This window comes from Lissotriton vulgaris, chromosome 2_1 (genome assembly GCF_964263255.1).
Source record: "Lissotriton vulgaris chromosome 2_1, aLisVul1.2, whole genome shotgun sequence".
NCBI lineage: Eukaryota > Metazoa > Chordata > Amphibia > Caudata > Salamandridae > Lissotriton > Lissotriton vulgaris.
Window position 1 is genome coordinate 434,966,220 of NC_141687.1, and position 12,045 is coordinate 434,978,264.

The window sequence follows — 12,045 nt, forward strand, 5'->3', positions numbered from 1 at the left end:
ATCGTGCAAATAGAAACACATTGTGCCCTTGCAACAATGTATGTGTTGCCCAACCAAAACAAGTGTGCTGCTCCTGGCACTTGCCTTTGGCCATGACCCGTCTCCTGGGTCATGCCATTAGTACCCAGGGTGTCCTGGGCACTTTTCTGGCTGCTAGGACTGTTAGCACTGTATCAAACCTGCTGACCTCCACATGTTACCACTCTGTTTGGACCATCTGGCCTGCAGCTGAACACTTCTCCCTGTGATTCAGATTCATCTATGCCAAGATGATGATGATGATGATAACATGTGTGCTTGTGTCCATGAATATTCACATATTTATGGTGCAAGAAAGTGATAGAGCTATTATTGTAGAAGGCAGGTTTTGTACAAGAGAATAGACAGTGGGTTTGATTTGGTAATTAAAAACTGGAGTTGAACTATTCTGAATATAGGGTTCTTTATTATAACTTACCGTATCGATACACCCAGCATGGTAGTTTCAGTTTACTAATATACATCAGTTTAATGTTGACAACAAGACAAAGCAAGGGAATATTATTGTGAGAGAATTTATTGTATAATTTTATACACTGGCATTTACATTTTAGGTAACTCAATAATGATCCCGGACTCTCCTTAAAGAACCAACTCTGGGGCTTGAGGCTCCCCAGTCGCTGTATTTCCTGTACTCGCCGGGTCTCAAGTAGTACTGACGCCCTCTGTAGTTGGGCTCTTCATAGAAGACCCAGTGCCCATCCTGTACGTTACAGGAGTAAATGTCATTGTAGCGGAATTGCTCATGAACATGTGGACAATCTTCAGAGAATTCCATCATTTGGCCACCAAAGTTCTCTCGTTCATAAACCCTGATCCTGTAGGATCCACTGTGCTGGATAAGAAACAAGGAGAGAAAATAAATAATGGAATACCCTTTTGTTAAAACATCCACAGGTTACAGAAAAGAACCCAGATTTACATTCTCATGAAATGGTAATACATTCCCAGTACAATGTGAATACTTATTTCTGTTTTTCTAATCAAGAGCAGGTTATAGTTGGCTTTGAAAAACATGTGTCATAATTAGAAAGATAGGCAAAATATAAATCATTCATGTGCTAAAAAAACTACTGTGAGGACGAATATTACAAAATTTCAGTATTTAGTAGACTAATATTATATTAAATCAAACTAATATTATAGTATTAAAATATTATTTTAAAATAATAAAATTATAGCTTCTAGTAAAAGACATTTAGAAACCCCCATGGAAAGTATTCAGAAACTTTGAAAGACTGGTGGTTCACATTTTTCCTCGACTATCATTTTGCTCGAACTATGATTTAAACAAAAAGATGTGATAAGATATAAAGATTAGATTCCATGAATCTTACACAGAATCCTCATGGCTTCTCATTTTCTGGGCACAAATTTTATTTAAGCAGAAAACACATGCCATTAGGTATGGGAAAACTGATTCTTAACTTCTTCGATAGTACTGTCCACGCCCGACCTTGGAGGTACCTTTTTTAGCAAACAAGATACTGACCATACAATTTGGCATTACATCACATTTGAGCACTGCCATGTTTTTCTTGTGCAACTCCTTACAATTTGAAAGATGGTGCGGAGAAAACTGGCATAAGTGGCATTATGTAGCATTACCACCAAAACAATTTCAAGGTACGCCAGGAAGCCCCATGCCAGGAGGCTCTATGACACATTACCCCCCCATGCCTAATCCTTTTTAGGGAGGGGCAGGGGCAAACAGAAGAACATGACAGGGGTGTAGTGGGAGGAATTGGAACAGAGAGTGACCAGGAGTATGGTCAAATAACCAACTCCAGGGTCGAGTCGGGATTGACCTCTTTGGTGATGAACCTAACGGATGTAGAATTGACAGACATACAGCTCGAGGTCTTAGAAAAGGGTCTGGTATACGTGCCAACAAACACACCAGATACTTTTAAGATAAGACAAGAACTAGCAAGCTTTTTTTGCAACATCTGTTTAAAGTCTTTTTTGGAAATCAGGACAACGACAATACAGAAAGGGGTGATACCAATCTCTGTTTAAAGTCCAAGTTTACACCTTCCTTGGGGCAACTTCCTGTGGAAATAGAGGCCTTTGAACAGGCAGTTACTGGTGAAGTGGAAACACTCACACAAGAGAGGAATATGACATTCATGAACCTTTCTAAAAGAGAACGAAGAGCACTGGCGGAACTAACAGACAATGAGGAATTGGTGATAAAGCAGGCTGATAAAGGGGTAGCGACGGTGTTACAAAGCAGAACAGCGTATGAAACTGAATGTCTGGACTACTGGCAGACAGTAGGAACTATAGACAGCTGAGACAGGATCCAACATATACCATCAAGAAATAAATAATATCAGTGGTGGATGAAGCAGCGCAAAACCAGAGGATTTCAGAGAAGGAGGGGAGTTTTCTTTGTCAATTACAACCGATAACCCCATATTTTTATACCCTCCCGAAAGTTCATAAACCAATGAAGCCCCCTTCAGGGTGGCCAATTGTGTCAGGGATGGGATCACCATTGGAGCCCATGTCGCAATTTTGTGACTTTTTTTTCAAACCAATTGTTCAATCAAGACCACCGTACCTTATAGACACGACTGAGGTCTTGTTATTGCCGAAGGACTTGGATTTTGACCCAATGGAAGTTTTATTGGTCGGTCTGGACGTGGAATCCATGTATACAAACATACCACAAATGGAGACACTGAGAGTGGTGGAGGACAACTTGTATGCAATGGATTGGGAGTATTTCATGCCTACCCATTCATTTTACATCTGGCAGAAATTACCCTTACGAAGAATTTTTTTGAATTCCAAGGGACCTTTTACCTCCAGACCCATGGTAACTTCATGTGGGGTGTTTTCGCGCCGAGTCTGGCGGGGCTGTATATGTCCGCATTTGAAGACCAATATATCTACACCCATGGAGGACCCTGGTTCCATCATATTAAGGTCTGGAGGCATTTTATAGACAATGTCCTCTTGGTTTTGAAGGGAGAGAGAGAGACATTGGATAACTTCTTGTCTTGGCTCAATAGCAGGAACCCCCTCCTTCTTTTTACGTCCGCAATCACCAAAGAGAGTTTACCATTTCTGGATTTGACGATTTTTTCTGAAGATGGGGGCTTGAGGACGAAAATGTTCCATAAATCGACCTATAGGAACAGTTTACTCTCATTCAAAAGGTTCCACCCTAAATCCCTGAGGGAGAATCTCCCGGTAGAACAATTTTTGCGCTTACAACGTAATTGATCAAGTATAATAGATTTTCGTGAGGAAGCAGAGTCTCTTCAAAAGAAACTTCTGTAAAGAGACTATCCGGCAAGGGTGGTGAAAAGGGCTGAGAAAAGAGCAAGTAGTTGCCATCAGGAATCACTCCTTGAAACCACTAAGAAATCATCAATGGAAAGAACGGTTTGTTTCACTACCTTTAACACAGCCTCCAGCAGCATCCAAAAGATCATGTTGCGCCATTGGGCAATCTTGAACTCTAATGGCTTATCTTTGGAAAAGCCTCTCTTATCTTTCAAAAAGAGTCAAAGCATCTAAGACATCTTGGTACATACAAGACAAAGATTGAACAACAGGACCAAGATGGGCATAGGAGAAGAAAAGCGGAAGGTGTTTCTTCCCCCGGTAACGGGCCTCACAAAATGTGGAATGTGTGATGTATGCCACTTAACAGAGAACACTAAAACAATGAATGTTGGATTGACCCACGCCTGGGAACAAAGGAGACATACGAATTGTAATTCCTCCTTTGTTATATACATGCTGAAATGCTCGTGTGATTTAATGTACCTGGGAATGACCACTAGAAAGGTGAAAAGAAGAATCATGGAGCACAGATCCACGTTCAGATGCCAACGGAATATGAGTAAAATAAGATCCATTTTCTGGAGAAGAATTATGCTGCTGAGGATTTCACTTGGACAGTAATTGAGAAAAACCCAATATTAACAGGAGCGGGAGGAACCCAAAAAGAGCACTATTCATCAGAGAGCAAAAGTGGATTTACAGAGTACGGGGCTTCTCCAGGGGGTTGAATGATGATATCCTCTGGAATACACTGAATCACGTGTGAATTTTTCATGAGGACTCTAAGATAGTAGCAGAATTTAGGTATCGCCAACTTTGAGCAATAGTAGAACTGAAGAGGGTACCCCCTCCCCCCCCAGTGTAATCATTGAGAAGTAGGACATTTGTTATTTCTTTCCATATTGTTTAAATGTCCCTTACCTGTTTGTCACCTGTTGCAAATTCCTTGTTTTTTCCCAGTGTGAATTGCTTGAGGTGGGGGTAGACATAGGTACCACTAACCCCTCTTGAATTTCAAATGGAGTTATTTAATCAGAAGCCATTCCAATATAATAAGGATAACTCTGATGAAGATAGGATTTAATAACTTTTAGTCCTGTTCTACCAATCTAACATATTATGGAGGAATGAGATGCTCCACGGGGCATTCGGTACATCAGCAGGATCCCTGGGGAGGAAGAATGGATTCCACATTTGCCAGTGTAAGTGGAAAGGGTTAGCGTTCTAGTTCTCAATACCATGAGAGTCACTGATGCTCCCCACATGGTCTACGACGCAGGATGAAGGTGCGCTGATATTGCTTTAAGAGAGACGCTGTTAAAATGAGGCAGTCTACTACGCTGCAGTAAGGAGAGCCTATCTGGTCTGTGGACAGCTTACCTCGCAATCAGTAAGTGACGAGGGAGACGCCGAGTGAGTAGCGATACCGGGGCAGAAGGGGGTCATGTGCATGCAACAGAAGGGGGTGACCTTCGTGTTTTTGTGTGAGTGCGCTTGGAGTTTCTTCGGAGCGGCACTGCCCTAGGGTTTATGTCGGAATGGTGACATTGTATGAAATCAGCCCCACGATGTGCTTGGAGAAACTCGGAGAAGCACGGTCATAGCGCTTATGTCCTAATGGTGACATTGTATGAAATCAGCCCCATGATGTTATTACTTGGGTGTTCAGAGAGCAGCTTATTAACAACTAAGAGGGCCACTATGCTATCACTGGAAAAAGACGTGTTACAGTCTAGAATGTTGGATTTCCACAAAATATGGTCCTGGCTTCTGTAATGAATGTTATTTGGACACATCGCTGAAATCCAAATCCTCTACTGACATTATAGGCGAATGTTAATGTTATGTCAGCATAATACATATTTTCAAGCTCACCAACAAACATGTCATACAAGCCCCCTCCAGTACATCAATAAGGGTTTGTTGAAAATGAGTGTCTTTGCTTTCTTTTCAGAGAGTGCTAATAATGAAGCTGTTCCCCTCCCCTGCCATTTCGAGTTTTTGATTATGATGAACTTGGTAAGTGTCCCAGGGGGTACTCTTAGGTTGGAAGACAGTGGTGTCTCTAAAAAAAGTCACACTTGATCTTACTCTGAATTAGAGATCAATATGGATTATCATACACCAGGACGGGAATAATCCAATATCATTTGAAGTTGTTGAGAATCTTCAATACACGAAGCGAGGGACTTCACATGAGAAGAGCACCCTGTTCCCACGAGATCTATTGTGGGTGGGGCAGCCCAAGGTTTGAAAGAATAGGTGTAGGATATTGGCAAGTTTGGCACCAAAGTCATTTGTCTTTTTGGACTGTTGTTAGTGGTTATGTTGCATATGAATACGGACACAGGCCACTGACATCTTTATATGTTTGTTCTTGTCGTTTTCTTATTGGTTTATTTGTTCAGGTTCCCCTTCCCAAAGCGAAGGGCTCTTTGTATAAGTTGATATTTCCCTTTTTCACTTCTGAACTGGTGGAAGGATAAGGGTTGTCACTAAGGGTCACAGATGTGAGAGACCTGAAGAAAGCTGAGGCACTGTCAATAGCCGGCCGAAAAATGCAGACACTTATGTAGTGTGGAGTAGTGGAATTCCATAAATAAGTTCCTCTACCTAGCATCCACAATTTCTTTTTAAATTCTGAACAGGGGACCCAATATTAAAATTGTAGTAAGGATCCCCGGCTACCAGCTTTTATCACTACTGATTCTGCCCCACTTTCTCACCTTTTGAGTTTTCACTAACAGCTCACTCTATATTGTATTGTCTTCCCCTCCCTTTTGCTCCACCTCCAGTATCGGGTTAACAAGGAGGTTTGTTAACAGCCCTATGATGAAGCATGACAAAGCTTTCTGTGTGTGAGGGCAGTTTTAAAAATAAGGTGCTTTTCCTCTACTTGCTCTTAGAAACCTTTTCTGATTTATCTTCATCCCTCTTCCTTTTTGTGATATAACTATGTAGCATTGCCTTATTGTTTCCTCAGTGATATTAGTTTAGACTGCATCTCTTGCAAACTTTTAGACTATGCATCCACTTTCAAATGCAACATAGTTTTAAAGCATAACAATTTAAACCACTTACTTGAGGAGTCAAGCGGCATGACCGGATGGAATCATTGTAACCCATCCACTGCTGGAAGTCGGGGTACTCGCCCCTCCTCAGGTAGTACTGATGTCCTCTAAAATTGGGGTGCTCATAGAGTATCCAGTTGCCACTCTCCACTCGGATGGAGTTGCAGCGACTAAAGAAACGACTGAGATCAGGACACTCAGAGCTGCACTCGTGGGAACGGCCTTGGAAATTTCTGTCCTCGTAGAAGATGATCTATTGTGGATAAAAATAACACTGTTTAATTAAACAGAATAAGAAACATATAGGGGCTGATTATGATGCTGGTCATGAACCCTCCGACCTTAGGTCAGGCTTTATGACCGGCATTGTCAGTTTTAATTCTCAAAGGCTGATTATGATACAGCCAGTCACAATTAAAACAGGCCAGCCGTTCCGGCTGGCCTGTCCAATAGGCTCAAGGAGCCGTCGGCCAGTTGGAACCTGCCCATAATCCAAATAGACAGTGTAAACCGGATTACGATGCAGTTTCCGGCAGCGTTTCCATGCTGGCCCTTCTGACATGGAAACCCTGTCGGAAAGAGTGGTTGGAAGCCCTTTCCTTTGCGGCCTACAGTTGGTGGCTCAGGTGGCACCTATGGTGCCCCTCTGTTAACCCCTGCACCTTGTGGCAGGCACCTTGAGGTTCCTTCCAAGGGGTGCAGGTATTAACACAACATCACTTTTCCCTATGGTTGCATGTAACACATTCTCCTATAGGGAAATGTTGGAAAGAGACCGCACCATGTGTGGTCAAATCATAATCAGGTGGTTGAGACTGCTGACTAGTGGTAAGTCGGTCCCGTGTCTGACATGGTGTTGGGCGGAGGAAACTCAGATCAACATCGTAATAGGCCCCATAGTCTAATATGACTCATGGTTTGGATGATGAATTTAAAATGTGTTAATTACCGAAGTTCTATTAAATGCAGAGAAATTCTAAAACTGGTGAAGGTCCCTTTACAACTAATGTTGAACTGCTTCTCATTAGTAGTAGATTTTTTTGAAGTGCTTTTTCATGGGGCACACAGTGTTGTATGACACAGCTCTAGAAGTTGTTGGCCATATTATTGCACTCAATAGCAGCAACAGTACTTTAATTGTATAGAAAATCAGACTGCATTAACTTATTGCCTGGAGGTAATTTTTATGGAAATTACAAACAGAGCCTGCTTATGAAATGGGCTGAAAGGGGTGCACACCAAAAAAGTTTAAAAATTCAATCTTCTGGGTTCCCACCTCATGTAGATCTTGGGGAAGACAAAGATCTCAATAAAAGAGCAGCTGTTAGCTCTACCATTGAGAACGCCTCTAGGATGAAAATAACTTACAGGTCGCAAAGTCCACCATACTCATTTTTTTCATCTTGTGTCCCGTAGTAACAGAGATTAACGAACATAAATCCAACATCGGAAATCAGGATTCAAAATCAATTTAGGCTAAGTATTTCTTTGCACAAGTAATATGATTACACAAAGAAGTTTTCAGGTTTGTGAAAAAGTAACTTTACTGTGAGGAGGCAATTTACTAAGTTTAAAGTATTAGACTCCTATTTTTGCAGAAATCTTGCTTTCAGATTGTTCATGTGCTTCTGGTGAATGTAAAGGTATTTCTAGAAACATCAAGAAGTTCTAAATACTTCGAAATGTGGAAGATGTAATTTAGGAAGCTGAAAACATTTTGAATATGAGCCAAACTGTGAATTAATGAAATATCAATTATATTTTATAAAAAAGTGACAAAATCAAAGCGCAGGGTTAAGTATGAATCGTCGCACAATGTTATATGGCTCTGTTGAAGGTACGCAACTAAGGTCACATCAACCATGCATTTTTGAAACATAGATTAAAAATCACTATGTGCAAGAAAACATCTTGAGATTATGACATAAATGCCATTGAACACGTGTTGCTACAGCAAACAAATGATGGATGGAAGCTGACAATGCAAACATTATCCCCCAGTCAAAAGATCTGGGTTAAATCTATTGTTCTTTTGCCCACTACGCCACCCCAGTTTGGACCCAGTCATATGCCAATTAGTCTTGACCCTGTGACCCATGGGAACAGTCCATACCGAACTGCCAGGCCAGGTACACCCTGGACTGGAAACAAGCATCCTGGGACCGGTTTCCATGTATGTCACCCTTCTTCAACCAGGCTAGCTTGAATCCAGTGACACAGTGAGCAAGGGACCCACGTCTGGGCATACCCATCCCACTTAGGGCGAAGAGTGCTACAGCAAACAAATAATGGATGGAATGTTGACAATGCAAACATTTTCCCCAGTCAAAAGATCTGCGTTAAATCCATTGTTCTTTTTCCCACTACGCCACCCCAGGTTGTCCAAAAACAACAGAACATCCAGGGTGGAAAGATTCCTCACCTAGTGAGAAAACAATCTCCATCAAGTTCTCGGAATCGTTTCTGACCAACTCAGATTCGGGCAATCTGACCGACCGATTACGATGTTTACGAACACCGTTCAGTCGGACTCCCATTGAATTCAATGGGAGCCAATGTTCCGAATGACAACACAGGTTCCCTGAAGAAAGGGGTGGTTCTGGAAAACCTTGCACCCTGTGGCAGGCACCCCGTGGTGCTTGCCACACTCTCCATGGTTGCAAAGAGGGGTCCCTTGGGTACCCCCAAGAACCCCAACCGGAAGGCTCTGGGTGAAGAGGGCCTGCTATGGGCCCCGAGAGTCAGTGTCCGGCAGCCGTTTTGAGTCAGACAGACTGATTTGGAAAGGCTGTCCAAATCCGACATCGTAAACATCGGTCAGAAAAGTGGTCCATAGAGCTGTAAGATTGAGCTATGGCCAACTTGAAGTCTCTGCGTACCGGTCGGAACCAAATCGGACAGACCGAGCAGTTACCTTCCATCATAATTGGTCAGTCAGAAATGGTTCTGAGTCGGTCGGAAAATAGGTTCCAACTAGGTTTAGGGGAATCCGACTGCTGTTCAGAACCTTTCCGACCAACATCATAATCGGCCCCTTCGTATGATATTTCTGCAGATAGGCCCTAGTTTTGAGGTGAAGCTTTCCAAGTAATATGAAAGGTCCCCTAATGTGAATTGTAAAGGTGGGTGTTCAGTTACAGAGTTTTTGTCTCACTAAAAGCTTTCTGTCATGTATGTGGGAGCACATTTTGGTCAAAATGCCAGCTTATCTACGAAAGGATAGATTGTAAAGTCAGATTACACAGAGATTGTTTTTTAATGAATGGTAATCCAATTGAGGCCTAACAGTGCCTAATTTGTAAGAGAATATGAGCCATAATATGTCAGGGCAGAAAGTTTTTTCTCAGAAGTCCATGGCCAGTGCTTGCGGGGTGCGGAGTACTAAGGCTGCATTGTTTTTCATCCACCCTAAACCTGTTTAATCCACCATCAGACAGTCCTTGCCTATTTATCTCAATCTTATGAGTTATTTTCTGTCCCTGAATTCTCCCGCTGTCTCTGCTTTTCCATCTATCTTCCTCCTTCTTCCCCTCTTTTGTATTTTACTCTCTTAATCTGCCTCACTGCCTGTTGAGGAAAAATACGGGCCATTCCCCAAAAGTGGCTGCTGGTGGGCTCCAACTGCATCCACTGGCCCAAATTCAGCACTGAGGTCTAGACACAATTTGTTTTTATTGTAAAATTCAGTGAAATAGTAATGTACAGTACACAGCACCGAGGCTCACACAAGCTTCGAATAGAAGCTTCCTGTCTGCATTATGGGTGTAGCTTGCATTGGGGAAGCAGCAGGGGCGTAGCTTGGTCAGAAAGATTGAGGAAGGTTGGGCTTCTAATTTCCCACCAATCATACTGGCATATAATATTAAAATACATTATACAACAAACAGGGTGCATGTTAACATACATTATACAACAAACAGGGTGCATAAGAGAGACTTAAGTGGAAGTGGAAAGGGTGAGAAAAGCAGATTGGTAGGAGGACTAAGTGGAAGAATTACAAAACAATTAAAAATAACTAACATTTTGAGGACTTTAAAAACAGATATGAGAGAGTATGTGTGTGTTTTTGTCAGTGTGTGCCTGCAAAAATCCAAGGTACAATCCGACAGACACCTCACCCTACACCAACTGAAAGCCGACACAAATCACCGGTACCTAGCTATTCATCAGACAATAAAATTATTAGAGGTGGTGTAACTCCCAAATCACACACCCCTGACCCATGATTAATGCTGTATTTCACACAGCAGCCAGAGGGGGTATTTACTTCCTTGTTTTACAGCGAGTGACATCAGGCTCCATGGCTGGTCTACAGGCTCCATTAACCTGAGTTTGTGTCACAATGAGGTAGTGTGCTCTCTGACGTTGCTCTCGGGAACTGCAGTCCCATCGAGCCTACTTAGAATAGGTAAAGGCTGCCAATAATGCAGAGTTCTACCTCCTCCTTGGCTATTCAAAACATAGGATTGTACAAAAATATTAAATCACCTGAAAATATTCATGAAGGGGACGCATTTTGCAACTTGCATAGTTTCTATATTTGCAAAACTTTGTGTCTTGGTGATATTTCCATTAAAAAAAATATTTTTTGCCAGAGATTGTATTGTTTTTAAGCGACAATATTTCCGTGTATGTTACATTGTATGGCCAGGGTCAGACTAGAGCAGAAAACCAAAATAAAAGTTGCCTCCATTAGCGAATCAGATAACTAAAAAGTGACCCACATTTGCAAATATGGCAGTTTTTATACTTGTTTAAGAAATGTTGAATAGGTGTTTTGCAAGACACATTGTATAGGTGTTTTTGCAAGGTATTGACGACTGCACGCACTTGTGCATGCTGTTGCTGCAGGCAAGGTTTGTGGCAGTATCCGGCAAATCAACAGTACAAACTGGACACAAGACCATAAACAAGGTCCACAAACAGTAAAAAACAGGGTGGAAGCAATCCACCACTCCTGTATAGTGTGCTGCCGAAGTTCGGCTCTACTGCCTTGATGTTGGTGTGTCATGACCAAAACCACAAAAAAGTAGCGTCGAAGACAGACAGTGCGTAAACAGGCGAACCACATTCACATATATTGCCATTGTCCATAGTGTGTTACACTGGAAATTCAGAAGTAAAGTAAAAAACATGGCGACTACTTTTCACATCTAATTAATTGAATGTATGTACTTTTTGAATGCGTATACCCTATGCAATGCTTCCATATAAGCCATCTTTTACTTACCTTCCCCATGTTGGCTCCTGGATGGTTATGGTTCCTCTGTGCTGTGGGTAGGCTCACAGCATCCCTTATATACATCTTTACCTGCCGCTATCTGCATGAGAACAATGTAATGAATGCGTGCAGCTGTTTCCGTCCAGTGAGGCAAACGCGCAGAGGCCCTTTCACTGCCTTTACATTCGAGGTGATGCTGCTGCTGCTGATGCTGTTTGCATTTTGCTGAGCAGGTGTTTTTGATGCTTAGGAACAGCCACAAAAGGCGCCATTGTTCATTTGTTAAAGGCAGTGTAGTTAGTTCAGAAAACGTTCTACAAAAAGAACAATCTTTCAGGCCGTGTAGCCGGGCATTTTCTGATCTTTGCGTTTCAAGCTGCGCTCACTAAAAATGTCTGGTGTGGTCTGGCATCT

At 42.1% G+C, this 12,045-nt stretch overlaps 1 protein-coding gene across 1 annotated transcript; it reads right to left on the reverse strand.

The window, feature by feature from the left end:
* Positions 1-540: 540 nt before the first annotated feature.
* On the reverse strand, positions 541-11,701 carry LOC147730555 (gamma-crystallin-3-like). The gene is made up of 3 exons (XM_086958595.1): positions 11,641-11,701; positions 6,421-6,663; positions 541-874 (listed from the first exon to the last, which is right to left on the reverse strand). The coding sequence occupies exons 1-3, from the start codon at positions 11,647-11,649 to the stop codon at positions 599-601; spliced, it is 528 nt and encodes a 175-aa protein (XP_086814721.1). The 5' UTR covers positions 11,650-11,701; the 3' UTR covers positions 541-598.
* Between the last annotated feature and the right edge of the window lie 344 nt (positions 11,702-12,045).

Bases quoted from the DNA above. Each gene is read 5' to 3' on its own strand.
- LOC147730555 (XM_086958595.1), bottom strand. The intron at 875-6,420 runs GTAAGTGGTTTA...TTTCTTATCCAG, and splicing joins CATGCCGCTTGACTCCTCAA to CACAGTGGATCCTACAGGAT.